The sequence below is a fragment of the Macaca mulatta genome, chromosome 16 (assembly GCF_049350105.2).
Source record: "Macaca mulatta isolate MMU2019108-1 chromosome 16, T2T-MMU8v2.0, whole genome shotgun sequence".
In the NCBI taxonomy this organism is placed as follows: Eukaryota; Metazoa; Chordata; class Mammalia; order Primates; family Cercopithecidae; genus Macaca; species Macaca mulatta.
In genome coordinates, this window is record NC_133421.1 from 77,833,063 (window position 1) to 77,853,353 (window position 20,291).

Sequence of the window (20,291 nt, forward strand, 5' to 3'; positions counted from 1 at the left end):
TCAAAGACGCCAAGTTCCCGACGGGCAGCAGACTCGGTTCTAATCTTCCTCGCCCCAGCCTCTCGGAGCGCCCCTGCACGCAGAGGGCGTCTAATAAATGCAGTCGGTCCTGCTTGGACGAAAGCTCTCCCTTTAGTGGACCGGACACTAAACCCCTCCAGCTGCCACAGAGTTGCTGCTCCCGCCTCCACTTTACTCCCTGCCTGCTCCCTCCCCGCGTTCCGCGTGGGAGCCTCGGCCGCAGCTCACACGCTACCTGACAGCCGGTGCCCGCCGGCCCCGCCCCTCCGGCCCCGCCCCTCCGGCCCCGCCCCTCAGGCCCCGCCTCCCGTTTTCTCCTCGCCCCCCGGAGCCCACAAATGGTGGCGGCGGCGGCCCCAGGTCCGGGGTCCCTCAGACAGGAGGGCGGGTGGAGGAGGAAGCGGCCGAGTCCAGAGTCCTGCTCCGGCGCCGCCGAGCACCGCCCGCCTCAGCCGACCAGCCCAGTCGGCTACTGGGCCTCGCCCAGACAAGAGGAGGGAAAGGCCGCGGCGTCCCGCTCCCTCCGCGGCTCTTGGCGACGACGCTTGGCACATCCGGGACCCTCAGGCCGTGGCGGTCGCGGCGCCGGCTGCTCCGGCCCCAACCCCGGCCGCTGTGGTGACTCCACCGCGCCTCGCGGTCGCCCCCATCCCTGTCCCGCCCGCCGCCGGAGACAGAGGAACGGGCTCGTCAAACTGCGCCTGACAGGTGAGGGGGGCCGGGCCGGGCAGCCGCGGGGCGGGCGAGCTGGCGGGGGGTGCCTGTGGCCTTGGGAAGGGCCAGGGTCGCGATCAATGGTGAGTTGGGGGTCGGAGGAGTGGGAAGGCCTAGTTCGGGGAGAGTAATTGGAAAACCACTTGCTCCGGCTTGGACATTCTTTAAAAAGCCGAGGATGACTCGGGGCGGGGGGTGGGGGTGGTCTTTTGTGGAGGGGAGGATACACCGGTTCGCATCGCAGGCGGATTTCAGGTCGGAAAGTCTTGGTCAAGGAGCCGGACGCTGCCTCCCGGGTCTCGGGGAGCAGCCCCTGGGCTACCGCCCAGGTGGGATCGTGAAGGGGATGAAGAGCTCCCGTGGCGAGGATTATTGAATCCGGTTGCTGACTGCGCGCAGTAAACACTCCTTAAAGATGGAGCGCTTAACGGGAGGGTGTGCGTGTGTGTTCCCGGGTTGTTACCTTGCACACCCACTTATGCCCGCATGAAAAACCTTTACTCCCCGCCGCCGGCCACCGCTGCCGGGGCCACACACCTTGAACTCACGTCTCTCTGAGGAGAGGAGACAGGTTGACTTTTCCGGTGTGCCTGTCTGATCCGACGGCTCGGGCTCATTGTACACTGTGTTTTGGAAGTGTCTGATTGTAGGGTGGCATGTTTGGGGTTGTTCCTTGTAGGCCGCAGAACTCGTGTCTCACTTCTAACTCCCGACCTGCTTTAAAAACACACTTTTTTGGGGGGAGGGAGGGGGTACATTTCTAAGTATGTCCTCATACAAACTTTAGAGCAAACTTTCTGTTACTCTCCCCACCCTCCCCCTTCCTTTTTCTAAATGGAAAAGAATGTCCGGAGGGGTTGTCAGATAGAAGACTACACGTACAAAGTGTTTATGATTCCAGGTGCATGAAATCTTTAATATTACAGGTACGTTTTACTTACAGTGCCATTTTTGGTATTCTTACATGGACATGCCACCCCCATTTTAGGAGAACTTGTATTTGGTTTGAAAAGGAATTGAAATCACGTCGTTATCCTACCTTCACCATTTACCTCTGTTAAATTGTCCACGTTTATATTCTGGTGAGTGGTGAGAAAGATAGTTTTCTGTAGAAGATTTGTGTATGCGTGCACGTGTACGAATCAACTGTAATTATGTTTGCCCACACTCGACTTTGAGATTTATTTGGACTAATTTTGTAGTTGAATGCCTGTGTGTCACATCTCAGTCCACTGGCTGAACTTGCTGGGTGAAAAGTTGCAGTGAATTTGGTATTTGAGAATTTAGCTTGAATGTATGTTGGCTGCAATTTAAATAATATGTTACCTTAATGCTTTCCCTAGGGAAAATTGCAGGGAATCATTAACTGAGTGGTTCTTAATGGAAAACCTGGATTGGGGGATACTTATATTCCCTCCCCCCCATTCAGTGTCTTTATAGTGGGAGGAGACAATGGAAACCTTTATAGGGGATCTTTGTTGCTTTAGAGTTTATCTGTTGCTGTTGCTATCTGGAGTCAGTGATCGTGGAAAGAACATGTGATCCCAGGTATCAGAAATAGGCTGTTTCCATTTACTTTCCTCTGGGCTATATAGAGAAAATGAGGAAAAAAATAGGGATTTTGATTTTCTGCAGATAAAATGAGTTGAGGTTTCTAGTATGACTCAATAGATCTTAAAGTGTTTATCTGTGGTTTCTGTACTGCCTATGATACATTATAAAAATTTATATGTAAAGTTTGTTAAGAGGAAAGATTATGCTTATATTTTAGGGCAAGAGGGAATATTGAACTACATTTATAGAGTGATTTTTGTTTCAGGTTTTTCTGAGGAATTTTAAATACCCTGTGTCCTCCTAAGAGTAAAAACAGTTTGAGGTACTCTGAGTTTCTTACAACTACTTGTCTCTGAATAGTTTTCTCTTAAAATTTGACAAATATTAAAAACATTGTCCTTCCTTCTTTGGTTACAGTGGAGTCTCTTCTGTTTTGCCAGGAAAGTTAACATATTTTTTTTTCATTTTTGTTCATCATTTACAAATTAGATGGTACAGATTTTAGCAAATAGATCTCAAGAACTGGATCCAATTAGCAGCTTTTAAGGACGTAAAGATTAAAGGATTAGATGGAAAAGATTGTTTTGACTGACTGGATAAATGACAGGGCTGTGTTTGATGTGCGTCCAGGAATTGGTCTGGAGCTGGTGCCCAACTTCTCAGTCCATCTTGTGAAGCCAAATAAAATACTTAACCTAGGTCTCATTTTGTTTTTTGAAAAAGTTGATTCTTTGTGAAGACCTTAAGAAATGTTTGGCATACCTTTAGACTAAGTGTTTAACAGTTCATTTAGAGTTCATTTAGATCTGGGTTCCCTAATAGAGGAAAAAAAATCACTTAAAAAAAGACAGATCCCATAGCGAATTTATATTTGGTTTACAATACACTTGGGCTATAAGATGTTTTAAAATTATTGTTCTTTGCTTTAAGTTAATACCATATTAGTATTTTAAATTTATAGAGTACCTTTGATTTCAAGATGCTGTATAAACTTTAGTTAGTTGGTAATAACCTTGTTGTGAAATTGCCCCTTTACTGAAAAGTGTAAACATTTCTTGCATGGTGACGTGTACACACACACTCACACACTCTCTCTTTCTAAACAAGAGGAAATATTTGAACCATGAGATCTCTGCCCACAATTGATATTAGACCTTTCCACATGTTATTCTTAAAACCACAATCAGTGAACTGTTTGGTATTTGTCAACACTAACAAAGTGGGGCTAATTTAATAATTTAATCCCAAATTTTAGATTCCTCAGGCAACTGGGGGTTAGAATCCGATTTCATCCATCAAGCTACTTCTGTTCTTTATGACACATTAACATATGATCATTAAAATGGGCTGTATGGTAACACTATCAACTTCAACTAATATTTCTATAACAAATTGATTACAAAATGTATCATTTATGTATCATACTTATATGACTATTTGATACAGGTTTTTCTTATAATCGTTTGGATAGAGAAATATTCTTTACAGTAAAAACTTCAGGATAATTTTTTAGACCATTATTGTTTCTGAAAACCAAAGGCTGGAAAAAGCAGCTTAGTTTCGTAATTGCTAATATTTTAAATTCTTAGGTATGGAGAAGTAAAATAAGATTACTTCTCCAGAACATTTATTTCAGATCTTTTTATGCATTTAATGTTTTTGTATGCTGCTTCTCATGTTATTAATTTCAAAGCCTTTGGCAATAAGGAGGTTAAACTTGTCTATAATATAAGGAAATTTAACTTTAAAAATTTCTCTTTAGATATGCTAGCATCTTGGTCTTGATTCACTACATATTTTATCGATTCAAGGCTTTAAAAATTATAGCTTCATTCTGTTTCACAGGTTTTTAAGTATGCCTATACACCACAGTGACTTTATTTATTTTTTGAGATGGAGTTTCCGTTCTTGGCTGAAGTGTAATGGCTCAATCTTGGCCCACTGCAACCTCTGCCTCCCAGGTTCAAGCAATTCTCCTGCCTCAGCCTCCTGAGTAGCTGGGATTACAGGCACCCGCCACCATGCCTGGCTAATTTTTTTTTGTATTTTCAGAAGAGATGAGGTTTCACCATGTTGACTAGGCTGGTCTCGAACTCCTGACGTCAGGGGATCTCCCTGCCTTGGCCTCCCAAAGTGATGGGATTATAGACATGAGCCACTGCACCCAGCCCATAATGACTTTTATATATTAGAGATGTTAGTGATTTGAATGTCCCCAGTTCATTTTATTTTGTCTCTGAGGAGGAAGCCAGTGTAGCTGAGCTCCTTCTTTTTCTCTTAAATTCTGTCTTCTAGTCTAATGCTCTTCAGGCAGGCAGTAGAACATGCCAACATCCTTGATGTAGTTTGGTATTCATAGTAAAGTCTGTGTATTTTAGTCATCACTTTTACTTTTTTCTTGTTGGTTGAGCTGTTACTATCACAGCATACTAACATCTCATTTAGCATAATTCAGTTTTCAAGATAAATGAAGGGTCATACTTAGGCATACAAGATTTTTATTTTAGCCTTTTTTTTTTTTTTTTTTTTTTTGGCAGAGTGTTATTCTGTTGCCCATGCTGGAGTTCATTGGCAACAGTGTGCAGTGAGCGATCCTGGCTCACTGTAGCTTTGACCTCCTGGCTCAAGTGATTTTCCCACCTTGGTTTCCCAAGTAGCTGGGACTACAGGTACATGCCACCATGACTGGCTAATTTTTTTACTCATCCCCCACTCCCCGTAGAGATGGGGTTTCTCCAGGTTGCCCAGGCTGGTCTTGAATTTCTGCACTCAAGGAGATCCTCCTTCCTCAGTCTTCCAAAGTGCTGGCATTACAGGTGTGAGCCACCATGCCTGGCCTGTTTTAGCCTTTTTTGGTGAGAGTCTTAAAGATGTAACACATCTTCCTCTTTTCAAATAGATCATACTTACTAGAACTTAATGTTTTATTCGTGATTCAATATAATTATGAATATAAATTATTGTTTTGTTGTAATATGTAACGTGAGGATCTCATTAGGGCCTGTAGAGAGAAGGATTTCATCCTGGCTAAATGGTGATAGGTCGTTTAACTTCTTACTAGTTTTTCTCTTTGCTTTCATTTTTGTTTACTGATACTTTCTTTGTCTCAGAATGCTGAACCCTTGAAATACGCCATCGTAATCAGCATTGTACATGTTTCTGTATGATTGACATGTATTGAAAGTTTAAGTGCCAGATGCTGTATTAAGTTCATATCTATTATCACTTTTAATTTTCATAATAACTCTAAGTGGTAGGAGAAACTGAAAGTTGGAAAAGTACATGTCACAACCAAAGTTGTCTAGAAAGCTTATTACAAGTTTATTAGAATTTGTGTGGAAAAATAAAATTGACACATTCTGTTCACTTGGAATCGCCCTCGCCCCTAGCAATACTTGCCCATCTTTTAAGGCTCAACTCAAAGATTACTGTTATCCCTAGAACTTTCCCTGACCTGAGTTGAACTGTCCTCTGTGACTCTAAGAAACTCTTCTTCTAGTATCAGACCTAACCCACTGATAGGCTTTTATTGTTCCTATGCTTTAAGTGCCATGAAGTTAGGATCCTTGTGTGAGCATGGATTAAGACCTTTTTGGCATTTTATTTAATGAATGCTGGAGAGCTATAAAGAGTTCAGAATAGTTCTGCATGTGTTCTTTATGGCTAATGCATTGGGTGTGAGTGGCAAGAGGTGAGGCTCTAGACAGGGACCAACCTAGTTAGGACCTTGTTGTAGTTTGCCAAGATGTTCATTTTTTTTAAAGGTGGTGGGAACCATTGCAGGATTTTAATTGTTGATATATTTGCTGTTTAGACACAATCTGGGAGCAGTATGGAGGATGGACTGGAATGGGAGCCGTGAAGACTGGTTTTAGGGTAACTGGTTAAGAAGATTCAACAGCAACCATCGTTCAGATTTTTTTCTTGTTTGAATGTTTATTTCAAAATTTTTTATTACAAATAATTGCTGTAAACATCTTGGTGTAGGTAACTTTGATTTTTTTTAAAGGATTTTTTTAGGATGCTTCCATAAAAATAGTGTTACTGAGTTCAAGTGTATGGATATTTTTAAGGTTTCATGATTAATTTTTCCTTTAGGCTGCTGCTTAAAAGAGTTGGGCCTATTTAGCGCAGCAGTAAATAAAGATACCCTTTTCGCTATTCTAAGCATTAGCTAATTGCCTTTTAAATTTTTTGCTAATTTTATGGCATGTGCCATTTAAACATTCGTGAAGCAGAATATTTTCCTGTCTGTTTACTAATCATATTTATTTTCACTGACTTGTTTGGCCTTGTCCTAGTTATGTTAGAGCCTTAATGTTTTTCTTATTGATCTCCCTGAGACTTACAATTATATTAATCTGTTGTCATATTTGCTACAAACATTTCCATGGTGAATTATTTGTCTTTTAATATTGGTCATTGTTTGGACATGTAGAAATGTGTTATCTTAGGAGTCAAAATCTGTCTAACTTTTGTTTTGTTTTCCTATTCTATACTTGGAAAGCTTTTTCTTCAAGAAGTTTGATAAATAAGTACATTATATTTAGTGTTTTTAAAAAATGCTTTAATAAACTATTCCCCCTTCAACTGCTATTTGGCCATCTCATCATTGTTTATTAACCAATTCTTCCTTTCCACTGTGATGTAGTATCTTTTCAGTTATGTTAATTATAATAGAGTCAGATATATCTCTTGTTCAGTGCCATACTGTTTTCATTATTTATAATTTAGTTTAATATTCTCATTAGGCCAGTTTTTTTAAGAGATGGAGTCTCGCGCTGTCACCAGGCTGGAGTACAGTGGCGTGATCTTGGCTCGCTGCAGCCTTTGACCCCTGGGTTCAAGTGATTCTCCTGCCTCAACCTTGCTAGTAGCTGGGATTACAGGTGCATGCCACCACTCCCAGATAATTTTTTTTTGGGGTGGAGATGGGGTTACGTTGGTCAGGTTGGTCTCGAACTCCTGACCTCAAGTGATCTGCCTGCCTTGGCCTCCCAATTTTTTGTTGTTGTTATTCTTATTTTTTTTCTGCCACATAAATATTAAACGTTAAATTTAATAAGGGCTGGATGTGGTGGCTCATGTCTGTAATCCCAGGACTTTGGGCAGGCTGAGGAGGGTGAATCATCTGAGGTTAGGAGTTTGAGACCAGCCTGGCCAACCTGGTGAAACCCTGTCTCTACTAATAATACAAAAATTAGTTGAGCGTGGTGGCACATACCTATAATCCCAGCTACTGGGGAGGCTGAGTCACGAGAATAACTTGAACCCGGGAGGCGGAGGTTGCAGTGAGCCAAGATCATGCCACTGCAGTCCAGCCTGGGCGACAGAGTGAAACTGTGTCTGAAAAAAAAAAAAAAAAAAAAAGACATTTCATTGGGATTATTATTAGAATTGCATTACTTTGGGAAAAAGAGATATCTACGTTTATTTAGTTTTCTCACCCAGGAGCATGCTATGTTTTTACGTTTATTTTTATTTTTATTTTTATTTGTTTTTGTTTTTGTTTTTACGTTTGTTTAAGCTTTGGCCCATATTGCTCAGGATAGCTTTATAATTTTCTTCCTATGTTTGAATTTAATTTCAGATAATTTATTTTTATTTGTGTGATTTACATTGTGTTTTCTAATCCTAGTTATTGCTTGTATTTAGGAATGCAGTTATATGTATTTTTGCTCGATCAGAACAATTTTGGCTGGGCATGGTGGCTCACGCCTGTTGTCCTAGCACTTTGGGAGGCCAAGGTGGGAGGATTATTTGAGTCCAGGAGTTCGAGAGCAGCGTGGGCAACATAGTGAGACCTCATCTCTTTATTTATTTATTATTTTTTGAGACTGAGTTTCGCTCTTGTCGCCCAGGTTGGAGTGCAATGGCGCCATCTCGGCTCACTGCAACCTCCGCCTCCCGGGTTCAAGCAATTCTCCGGCCTCAGCCTCCCGAGTAGCTGGGATTACAGGCAAGCGCCACCATGCTCGTCTAATTTTTTTTGTATTTTTCGTAGACGGGGTTTCTCCATATTGACCAGGCTGGTCTCAAACTCCCAACCTCAGACGTCACTCTGCCTCCAGCTTGAGGCAGGGGCTGCAGAGCTTTCCTCTTCCACCTTCAGCTTGAGTTGGCAGGTGCACAATCACAACCCTTAGGGTGCTAGAGCATTCATTTTCAGGAAGTAAATCTTCAGGATGTACTGAAGCATCTTCAGAATAGCAAATACAAAGAGGCTGACTCACGCTGACAGTTCTGTGATTGACATGATCATATTCAAGAAACAGTGAGGCCAATCAGATATCCATATGGAAAAATATAAGCTTTGACTTCTAACTCACACTACACACAAAAGTTAATCCCAGGAAGATCATAAACCTAATTGTGAAAGATAAATCACTGAAGCTTTTAGAAGATAATATAGGCAAATATCTTCAGATCCTTGGGGGAGATGAATATCTTTTAAATGGGACAAAAACCAAGCAAGCCATAAGCAAAAAGACTGATAAACTACACATCATTAAAAGAATCTGTTCAATAAAAATACCATTAGGAGATTTAAAAGTCAAGTCCTATAGACTAGAAAAGATACTTTATATATATACTGTTTTTGTCCAATGAAAGACATATCTATAATATGCAAAGAGCTCCTTCAAATCAATACATACACATACAACTCAATTTAAGACTGGGATGACAACTTGGACAGACATTTTATAAAAGAGGATTGACTGGCCAATAAGCAAATGAAAAGGTATCATCTTTAGTCATCAAGGAAATGAAAATTAAAACCACTACACATCTACCAGAGTGGCTAAAATGGAAAAGATTGGTGACACCATTGGTCAGGATAAAGAGCAACTAGAATGCTCATTTATTGCCAATATGAATATAAATTGCACAAACACTTTAGAAAACTGTTTGGTGGTGGTATCTATTAAAGCTAAACATGCCAGGCATGGTGGCTTATGCCTGTAATCCCAGCACTTTGGGAGCCTGAGGTGGGTGGATCATGAAGTCAGGAGGTCGAGACTGTCCTGGCTAACACAGTTAAACCCCATCTCTACTAAAAATACAAAAAATTAGCTGGGCGTGTTGGCACGTGCCTGTAGTCCCAGCTACTCGGGAGGGTGAGGCAGGAGAATCACCTGAACCTGAGAGGCGGAGCTTGTAGTGAGTCAAGATCATGCCACTGCACTCCAGCCTGGGCGACACAGTGAGATTCCGTTTCAAACAAACAAACAAACCTGGAAACAACCCAAATATCTGTTAATAGGAGAATGGCTAATAGGTTGTGATACATTTTTACAATGGAGTACTACAGAACAATGGGAAAGAATGAACTACAGTCTCATGCTATATGTACAGCTGAAGCTTACAGACGCAGTGTTCAGCAAAATAAACCAGACACAAAGGAATACGTACTGCATGATTCCATTTTATAGGCGTGAGGTTCAACAACAGCAAAAAACAACGCATGGCGCCATCAGTCAGAATGGTGGTTTTCAAGGGGCTCAATGAGTGGGAGAAGGTACACAGGAGCCTCTGGTGGGCTAGACACGTTCTAGATCTTGTTCTAGATGGTGGTCACAGGATGCATGTCATATGTAAATACTCACCAAGGTGGACACTGAATATCTGGTACTTTAGATACATTATTCCTCAAAAAATTTTTAAAGGAGAAAGCGGGGCAATTCAATGGGGAAAGGATGGCCTTTTTTACAAATGGTGCTGGTTCTACTGGGTATCTACATCCTCGATACACAGAAGTTAACTCAAGGTGGACCACAGACTCTCATGTAAGAGCTAAAATGATAACATTCTTAGAAGAAATCATGGAAGTAAATCTTTGTGACCTTGAATTAGGTAATGGGTACTTAGATACCACACCAAAAGCACAAGTGACAAAAGAAAAACTAGGTAAATTGAACTACATCAAAATTAAAAGCTTTTATGCTGCCAACAATACTGTTAAAAGTGAGCAGAATGGGAGAAAATATTTGTAAATCATGTATCTGGTAAGGGTCTAGTATCCAGAATATATACGATTTAAAGAACTAGCTTGGGCAACATGGTGAAACCTCATCTCTATAAAAAATACAAAAAAATTACCCGGTCTTGGTGGTGTGAGCCTGTAGTCTCAGCTACTCAGGAGGCTAAGGCAGGAGGAGCACCTGAGCCTGGAAAGTTGAGGCTGCAGTGAGCTGAGATCACGCCACTGCACTCCAGCCTGGGTGACAGAGCAAGGCCCTGTCTCAAAAATAAATAAAAATAAAAAAGAGAAGAAAAAAAGTACTATTATAATCCAACAATAAAAACAAAACAACATAATTTTAAGAATGGCAAAGGTAGGCTGAATGTGGTGTGCTCTTGGCTCACTGCAAGCTCCACCTCCTGGGTTCTCGCCATTCTCCTATTCAGCCTCCCATGTAGCTGGGATTACAGGCACCCTCCACCACGCCCAGCTAATTTTTGTATTTTTAGTAGAGATGGGGTTTCACCATGTTGGTCAGGCTGGTCTCAAACTCCCAACTGTTAGGTCTGTCCGTGTCAGGAAAGTCCACCAACAGGCTGTGTGTGAGCAACAAGGTTGTTTATTTCACTTGGGTGCAAGTGGGCCGAGTCCACAAAGAGAGCCAGCAAAGGGAGATAGGAGTGGGGCAGTTTTATAAGATTTGGATAGGTAGTAGAAAATTACAGTTAAAAGTGGTTATTGCTTGCTGGCAGGGGAGGGGTCACAAGGTGCAGGGTGGAGAGATCATGAGACTCCTTGTCCAGGGGAGGAATGTCACAAGGTTGATTGATTAGTTGGGGGTGGGACAGGAACAAATCACCAAGGTGGAATGTCATCAGTTAAGGAAGGAGCTGCCTGTTTCATTTTTTTGGTGGTTCTTCAGTTGCTCCAGGCCATCTGAATGTATATCTGCAGGTCACAGGGGTTATGATGGCTTAGCTTGGGCTCAGGGACCTGACACTGAGGATCCTTCTTTATCTTTCTCTGATGCCCTTCTATGAGAATGAATCTGTTTTGGAAGAAAATGAAATTAAGATTATTCGTCACAACAACCACTATCTCCAAATCTGTATTCACTCCTTCTCTTCATTATAAGTCTCATCTACCTGATGAGATAACTTTTTTGAAAACAGGAATTGTATGCTGTTTAACAGTGCTTTGATTCTTCCACAGTTCAGTCATCCTTGATATCCTGAGGGGGATTGGTTCTAGGATACCGCTGCCACACCATACCAGAATCTGTGGATGCTCAATCCCTTACATATAATGGTGCATATTTGCATATAACCAACACACATCCCCCTATATACTTTATTTATTTACTTAGAGACAGGATCACTCTCTGTTGGTCAGGCTGGAGTGCAGTGTCACAATCACAACTCACTGCAGCCTCAACCTCCTGGGCTCCAGTGATCTGCCCACCTCAGCCTCTTGAGTAGCTGGGACTACAGGTGTATACCACCACACCTGGTTAGTTTTTTAATTTTTATTTTTAGTAAAGACAAGGTCTCACTATGCTGCCCGGGTTGGCCTCCCAAAGTTTTGGGATTACAAGTGTGAGCCACAGTGCCTGGCCCCATGTACTTTAAATCATCAGTAATAAAATGTATAGATATTGTACAATGGTGACAGTTGTTATACTGTACTTTCTATTTGTATTTTTATTGTTTCTTTTTTCAAATATTCAGCCTCGTCTAGTTGAATCTGAAGATATGGACCTGCTGATGAAGAGGTCTGACTGTATCTAACTTAGGGTCTCGCATGCAGCTGGCACTTAATACATTTTATTGACTGTTTTAGCTAACATTTAACAGACAATTCCTAATAAAAACCTCTTAAAAGTAGGTAAAAAAAGGAAACCTTAGTCCTTCCTCTAAAGTGGCCAGAAAACCAGCCTGGGTAACATAGTGAGACCTTGTCTCTACAAAAAAGTTTTTGAAATTAGCTGCCTGCCTGTAGTCCCAGCCACTCAGGAAGCTGAGGCAGGAGGATCCCTTAAGCCCAGGAGTTTGAGGTTACAGTGAGCTAGATCACAACATTGCTCTCCAGCCTGGGTGACAACAAGGCCCTGAGGAAAAAAAAAAAAAAGGAAAGGAAAAAGGAAAGGAAGGAAAGAATGTAAGTGTTGAAAAAGAAGAGACAAAACTATGATTATTTGCATGTGAAATGGTAAATGTTAGACAGCCAAAGAAGCCTGAGAGAATCAACTAAGATTTTACTGGAAGTAATATGAGAATTCAGTACAGTGGCTATATACAAAATCAAGAGATTAGCACAAAAACCTCAACTACTTTTCCCATGTACCACCAATAACTAATTAGAAAATGGAAGAAAGATCCCATTTACAATGGCAATACAAATATATGAAGTATTTGAATAAAAATACAAAGATATTTAACAAAAAATATGTAAGATCTATATGATGGAAACCCTAAAACTCTTCTGAAAGACATTAAAAAGAAATGAACACATGACATGAGATAGCATGTTCCTATAATGTTGTACAGATGTCAATTATCAAATTAATCTACTAATTTAACATAATCCTATTCAAACCCCAAGATCGTTTTGGGTGGTGGCTGTTTGTGAGACAGGGTCTCGCTCTGTTGCCCAGGCTAGAGTGCAGTGGTATGACCACAGCTCACTGCATCCTCGACCTCCCAGGCCTCAAGCAATCCTCCCACTTCAGCCTCTGAAGTCTCTCATATCGTGTCCAAGAAATGGGGACAAATCTCACAAAGGAACTAGGCTCAGGAGGGCTGGAATATTCAGGGAAGGTTTCAAGCAGAAAGATGAACTTGAGTTGGCTTTTGAGAGATTCATAGGATTCCCACAGGCAGAGTGAAATAAGGCAATTTTAGGTGGACAACGCATAGACAAAAGCAGATATGCGGATGGTGTGACTGGGGTATGGTGAGGGGCTGCTCTGGCTGGAATGGAGGGCTGCCACAATAATGAAATGGTGAATGAGGCAAATAAGGTTGGATTGGTAGCATGGCGTCAAGGTTGCCAGCTTATTAAATCACTCTTCCAATATGCTAGCACTGGCCTGTTGGGAAAAGTAATGCATCATGTAATCAAACAAAAGGCAAACAGAGGCAAGCTCCAGGAATGGGCCCTGTAAACAAGACTTGTCCCAGAGTAGCCAGATGTAGGCTTTAGACATGTTAATGCAGGCTGAGCATCTCTAATCCGAGGGGGAATGTCTCATATGGTGTCCAAGAAACGGACACATCTCACAGAGGGCCTGGACTCAGGAGGGCTAGAGTATGAGACATCATTCCCCCTCCCCTGTGAACTTAAAAATGTGGCCAACAATTTTTTTGAAAGATGGCTACCCTGTAGTGCTTTAACTGGACCTATTTAGGCAACGCCTTACACACTGGAGAAGGATGATACTATGTGAATCTAATAAATCTACAAGACAATACTTCTCTCTTTTGGCTGTCTCCTTCCTCTCCAGGGTGATGACAACTCCGTGAGGGTGGAGATTATATGTCTCTCATCATTTCGGCAACAAGGAAATAAATTAGTGGCAGAGTAAGGGTGACTTGGTGAGTACATCCAATTGTTGACATAGTTTTGGGTAGGAGAAATTTTGCTATTATATCAACTTAACTTCTTAAAATGGTCTAATGGGATTAACTTGATTTCAATTCACAGAGATCTCCTGGAAGCGAGGATCCTTTAAAAATCCTGGAATATACACTGCAGTAAAAGAACAAAGCATACCTCAGCCTTAAACTACTGAAGAAGAATGTCAAGTGGGGAAGTGGCTTTGGTTTTGAGTTTGTGGGTTCTGAATCCACACAAAGACAGGACTGCATTCTGAAAACCTGAATTAATTATTGTCCTTACCTCAATAAGACAAAAAATTATAATCAAAATCATTAGTATTACAGTCACAGATATTGCCAAGATGAGTCTGTTGTTATAGCCATATCCTGGAACTTCTTTCGTGAGCTAAAAAAAAAAAAAAAAAAAGGAAAGAACAATTAAAAAAAAAAAGAAAGAATGAAAGCTAACTTTTCAAAACCCCAGTATTCCAGTTGAGTAGCTTACAGGTTCTTTTTTATTTTTTTTGAGACAGGGTTTCACTCTGTCACCCAGGCTGGAGTACAGTGGTGCGATCACAGTTCACTACAGACTCTACCTCCCTGGGCTCAGGTGGTCCTCCCACCTCAGCCTCCCGAGTAGCTGGGACTACAGGCACGTGTCACCACACCCAGCTAATTTTTGTATTTTTTTGTGAAGACAGGGTTTCACTATGTTGGCCAAGCTGGTCTGAAACTCCTGACCTCAAGTGATCCACCCACCTCGGCCTCCGAAAGTGCTGGGATTACAGGCGTGAGCCACCACTCCCGGCCTACAGTTTATCTTGTACACTAATCTATTTCACTCTCTAAATGAACAAAGTGGGAGATCACTGTTATGGCCAAAGTTACAAAGTGGGAGATCACTGTTATGGCCAAAGTTACAAAGTGGGAGATCACTGTTATGGCCAAGACAAGCTATGGCCTGGGAGTCCCAGGTTCTCTTGTGTGGGCACTTTCCTGGCATATGCTAAATGATGGGAAAGTCTGGGTCTCATGTTTCTGTGTGGTCTTCTGCCCTTTCTGTTTGCTTTTTCTGGGTCTTTCTGCTCTTTCTGGGTCTCATGTTTCTGTGTGGTCTTCTGCTCTTCTGCTCTTTCTGTTCCCTCTGGGCTTCCGTGCTTTCATTGATATAGTTCTCAGTTTTCCATTGGTCCGTATCCCATTCTGCCTTGGACGCCTTTACGTCCTGCTGCTCACTGAGGAGCTTCATCAGGAGGCCTGTCCTGGAGATGAGCTTGGCACAGGTCACTTGCACATGGGTCTCAGAGCAGTCCGTCTTCAAGGTCTGGATAACATGAGAAATGAACCTTCTCACATCGTTGTTGGGGATGAGGGACCGTAGCTGCTGGGTTAGCTGAATTTCATACTGATCACCTCGGGATGAGAGCAGTGGGTAATTGAAGCTTTTGGGCTCGGGGGACAGGTCAGTGCCCACGTTGTTGTATTCCCATTTTGTCTCAGTTTAACAGTTGGCCCTAAGTTGAATGCAGTCCCAGCGGAATCTGCCTCAGGAGGAGGATTGTAGGTTGTGTTTTCAGAGATGGTGCCTTCTGGCATAGTAGTGTTTTCCATAAAAATGTTTTCTTCAGAGGCATTTCTTACAGTTGTGTTTTTTACAGCAGTGTTTTCTATAAACTGTTCTGAAGGAGCAAATACTTCCGGAAAAGGGTTTTCTTGAGGACTCAGGTCTCCTGAGGATGAAAAAGCCTGTTGTGAAGGGGAATTTATGAGGCTCTTTGCTGCAGAGAATGGCGGCCTCTTTGTGAACATCAGCCTATTGAGAGAACTTTTCTTTCTCAACTTTCTAATCTTTTTGACCTTGGTGTTCTGTGGGCCACATGGCAGTGAGTTTTATGAAAGCGGTATTTGTTTCTGGAATGTACGATTGGTTTAGCAGCCTTCATATTTTTAACTCTAGCCTTTGCATTTTCTAAAATTAAAATGGCGTAGGCTAAGTCTTTCTATCTATCTCTGACCTGAGGTAGGGCTTTTGCAGGGGTGGAGGCAGAAGGCACGCCTGTGGAGAAGGGTTTCAGCAAAGAGGAGACTGTTGGCTTATGTTCTTGGGTGAATGAAGGCTTGACGGTGTTTCCCGCTATGTTCTTGGGCCCCTGCTCTATGTGAGACTGTTCCAGCTCCCCTGGGGCTGGACTCCCAAGCCTTTTTTCTATGGCAGCGTTCTGCACAAAGGCCTGCGCACCCTCTTCCCTCCTGATGCTCTGCTTTCCCACCTCTTTGAAGTACCTTTTCTGGATGCTCCTTGGGCCCATGAGGACTCTGTTCATTCTCTGCAGGTTTTTGCCTACACTTTGAATCTTTGCCAGGCTGCTTTCCTATGGTTGGACAGTTTCTAAGTTCTTTTCAAATATTTGGCGTTTAAATTTGTTATCTAGAAGGCTGGACTGCATAAGCATGGCAGTTTTTTCTTCCCTTTTAACTTCATCGATTTTTTTCTCGTATTTCTGCATCTAATATCTTTTCTAGGAAATATACCTTTCTCAATTTATTTTCATAAGTTGAGTTGTTGGATGCAGGTTGAAGCGAGGGGCTCTTTGTATTGTTTTTCAGAATACTCAGGAGCCTATCTCCATCTTGCACATTTGAAAAAAACAGTTTAATGAATGGTAACAACATGGATTCCACATCTAGATTTCCTGCTGAGAAATAAGGCAAGATGTAACTTAGCACACTGATAACATTACTCTTGTCATTGGTGTCTAGCTGCTCACTCCCAAAGCCTGACAAGCTGATGCCATTGCTGTCTAAGGCCGCCTCTGGCTCAATAGTCAGCTCAGTGCTCATGTGCTTCTTCTGGGCTTGTAACACCTTCATGAACGCACCTTCTGGATTCCCTACAGATGCTTCTTCAGCTGTCAAAAAAGAAGAGACTGCTTTGATCTTGAAAGATGATGGGACGGCATGCATCAGTCCACAGCTGTACACCCCAGTCACACAGAGTAGGAGTCAGCAAACATTTGAGTGCCATTCAGAGAGGCGAAACATACACCCAATCCTAAACCTATGAAATGACAACAACAAAAGGAGGAAAAGACATTTTTTGAAAACATGGCCACCTACTTGGAACATTCCATAGTGTGACATAGAGTAACTCTGCTTAGGATTATTCCGTTGATTCCCAGGGGCCAATTGCCCAGGGCTCAGTGAAAGCCCAAGGTGGAAGACAAGTGCTTCCCTGATGAGCTGGCCTCTCTGCAGACTGCTCCGTACCCTGTGCTGTCCTGCCTCAGATGCAGAGAGAGCACAAGGCTCCCTCTCTTGTCCTCAGTGTGCCTGTGTTCTTGCTACCATCACAGCTGAGTGCAATGAAAGGCAATCCTCTGAGAGGAGCAGGGTGGAGATGCTAAAGCAGAGGCCCCCTCCCATTGCTGATAGATCCTCATCTGGCACACGCTCCACCCACCCACCCCATTCTCCGCTCCCACATATCGTTGCCCCATCACAGAAGACGTGACATGGAAAAAGCACTGTGTCCACCCTAGTTCTTTTCTCAAATTTGGGAAGGGATCCAGGGTGTAGGTTAAGAGGTTTTTAATTTGCCAGATGGTATGCCTATGTTGTTAAATATACAATGAATCTATGGTATGACAGCAGTTTCTGGATAAACATTACTTGAGGTCCTAAAATGCAGAAGGGAAAAAGCAACTTTTGTCAGATGCCTACTTTGCTTTCATTTCATCTCTAATATTTTGGATGGGGAATCATCCAAATCTGACTGCATGAAGGTCAAGTGTGCCAATGTGCAGTTGGGTTTCTTTTCCAGAATTAAAAGTATTTTGGGTGGTGGGGAGGGTCAGAGGAAGAAGTAAAGATTGTGAGAAAGGAGAAACATGGGCTTGGGGAGAACCCAGAATTGGAGACAGAAGACCTGGCACTAGGCTACAGCACTGAGCACCTCTGATCTTGTTTTTCCTCATCTGTAAAAGGAGATTAACAATGCTTTTCTGCCCACCTCTTGGGGAGAAGGGAATAATTTAATTGGTAAAAAAGAAAAAAAAAGTTTTGAAAAATAAGTAACACTGTTTTTATATAAGTAGCCAAGCATTATTAATTATCCACCCCATATCACTGGTAGATACTTGTATTCAAGTTATCTGGACTGGAAAGCAGTCACATTTTAGTAGTCATGAAGTTGGTACTAATAAATCTAATCTACAGAAAAACTCTTGAAAGCACTTGAGCATTTGTTCTGTGAATAGAAAGGTTCAGAGCAAGTTCAGAGTTGGATGGTCTAAGAATGGAAAAGCCCTCCATTCCATTAGAAGAGCCAGGTAGCAATTTTTGGTTATGGAACCAGAAGCTCTCAGGCTTCAAATAAAACAGCATCACTTGTACTCTTATAAAATTGTAAAAACAAAACAGGATCTACATCTGTCCTAAAAGGCAGAGAGTACTTCACGCATATAAAACTAGCTTACAAACTACGTTGCACTATATGAGGAAATTATCACTTGGGGCAAAGCACCAAGCAGAGAGCACAGTACACTGGGCGTGGATGTTAATGTCATTCCCTAGCTGTCCCATTCCTTTCTCTTGGTCCTTCATGCATATGGAACAGTTCCATTATTAAATTTTGTGATAATAACTGAGAACCTGATTCCCAGCAAGGGAGTAGTTCAGAAGTTGAGGGAGTTTAACTCTGAATGAGTAAATAAAGCAATTATATCACTAGCTTAAAATTTTATCATCAATTAAAAATAAAAAATATAAAAACAAATACTTAAAATAATGTAACAATTTATCACCAGGCAATTTGGACTCACGACAATGTATGGTGTTTGTCCGACCTGCACTGTTGCAATGCAGCTTGACTGTCTTGCAGACAGCCTCAGTGCTATTTTTAAATTGGCAGAGGCAGCAGGCCATATGGCTAGGTAAGATCCTATAGATGAAAACACAAAACAATAAATTAGTGGTAAAGCAGTTACTTGAGTAGGCAAAGGAGGCAGGCCAACACTACCACAGGGCTGGGCAAAAAGGTGTTACTGAGGCCTGTGGACTGGACAGTTGGGTAGGAACCAGAAGACCAATGGGAAGGAGGACAAAGGTGCCCAACCGAAAGGTAAGCATGGCAGTGAGTATGGTATGCCTAGAATAAAGGTGGTTGGGATTAGAATTGGGTGACACTGATCAGTAGTTTAATTCAGAAGTATCTCTTCCCAACTCATAAGTCTCACTTTGGGCTGAAAGTACACAGGAAGAAGGTAGACTTCTACGAAGAGTCTGAATAAGCCCCCAACTTCTGGAATCCCTTTCTCAATTCCTGTTGGGAGTGGGAAATATTAGAAATTACTCTGGGCATTAAAAATAGCTCAGATTAACCTGGATTGTGGGGTTAAAAAATAACAGAGATTGCATTGGCCAAATCTGAACAATTTGAGCATTCGAAAGAATAACAACAAAAAGCTACAACATAATTTATAAAAAAGAATCCATGAAGAATGATATTAAAAAAGAGAGGGAGTTGTTCTTTAATGAAATAATGCCAGCTAATAAATGTAGAAGGAATGACAATTTTAAAAAGTGTCACTTTGCAACCACCAGTGTAATAAAAATTGATTCAGACAAAGATTATCATTGATGGACACAGCTGGGTGAAAAGACATTTGGGCCAGGCACAGTGGCTCACGCCTGTAATCCCAGCACTTTGGGAGGCCGAGATGGGTGGATCACAAGGTCAGGAGATTGAGACCATCCTGGCTAACATGGTGAAACCCCATCTCTACTAAAAATACAAAAAAATTAGCTGGGCGTGGTGGCGGGTGCCTGTAGTCCCAGCTACTTGGGAGGCTGAGGCAGGAGAATGGAGTGAAGCTGGGAGGTGGCGCTTGCAGTGAGCTGAGATCGCACCACTGCACTTCAGCATGGGCGACAGAGTGAGACTCCATCTCAAATAATAATAATAATAACAAAAATAAAAGACATTTGAGAACAGGATCTTCACTGATCTCAAAGTACCAACCCACAGATTTTTTATTAATTACCAAAGGGAAAAATTATTTTTTGTTTTTTTATGAGACAAGGTCTCATTCTGCCACCCAGGCTGAAGTACAGTGGCAAAATCATAGCTCACTGCAATCTCGACCTCCCTGGGCTCAAGTGACCCTCCAAATTCAGCCCCCCAAGTAGATGGGACTATAGACTTGCACCACCATGCCAAGCTAATTTTTTTTTAAATTGTATTTTTAGTAGAGACAGGGTTTCACCTTGTTGCTCAGGGTGGTCTAAAACTCCTGGACTCAAGCGATCTGCCTGTCTTGGCCTTCCAAAGTGCTGGGATTACAAGTGTGAGCCACCACACCCAGCAAAATAACTACAATGGAGAGATCTGGAAGATCACCTTAAACAAGTGATCAAACTTAGCATTATGAGCCACCTGCGGTCAC

The 20,291-nt window shown here is 42.1% G+C and overlaps 1 protein-coding gene and 1 pseudogene across 4 annotated transcripts; one reads left to right on the plus strand and one right to left on the minus strand.

The window, feature by feature from the left end:
- Positions 1 to 338: 338 nt before the first annotated feature.
- On the plus strand, positions 339 to 18,068 carry LOC144335900 (uncharacterized). 3 transcript variants are annotated; one of them, XM_077972598.1, is made up of 4 exons: positions 339 to 729; positions 1,579 to 1,661; positions 13,755 to 13,845; positions 13,955 to 18,068. In XM_077972598.1, the coding sequence occupies exons 1-3, from the start codon at positions 360 to 362 to the stop codon at positions 13,833 to 13,835; spliced, it is 534 nt and encodes a 177-aa protein (XP_077828724.1). In that variant the 5' UTR covers positions 339 to 359; the 3' UTR covers positions 13,836 to 13,845; positions 13,955 to 18,068. The 3 variants fall into 3 exon arrangements, with proteins under 3 accessions (XP_077828724.1, XP_077828726.1, XP_077828725.1); XM_077972600.1 differs by lacking the exon at positions 1,579 to 1,661; XM_077972599.1 differs by lacking the exons at positions 13,755 to 13,845; positions 13,955 to 18,068 and adding an exon at positions 6,104 to 6,883.
- On the minus strand, positions 14,879 to 18,632 carry LOC718752 (leucine-rich repeat-containing protein 37A3 pseudogene; annotated as a pseudogene). The gene has a single exon (XR_013406494.1). The product of XR_013406494.1 is annotated as a leucine-rich repeat-containing protein 37A3 pseudogene (transcript).
- Positions 18,633 to 20,291: the final 1,659 nt, after the last annotated feature.

Bases quoted from the DNA above. Each gene is read 5' to 3' on its own strand.
- LOC144335900 (XM_077972598.1), top strand. From the start codon at position 360: ATGGTGGCGGCGGCGGCCCCAGGTCCGGGGTCCCTCAGACAGGAGGGC. The intron at 730-1,578 runs GTGAGGGGGGCC...TAAATGGAAAAG, and splicing joins CGTCAAACTGCGCCTGACAG to AATGTCCGGAGGGGTTGTCA. The intron at 1,662-13,754 runs GTACGTTTTACT...CTTCCTCTCCAG, and splicing joins TGAAATCTTTAATATTACAG to GGTGATGACAACTCCGTGAG.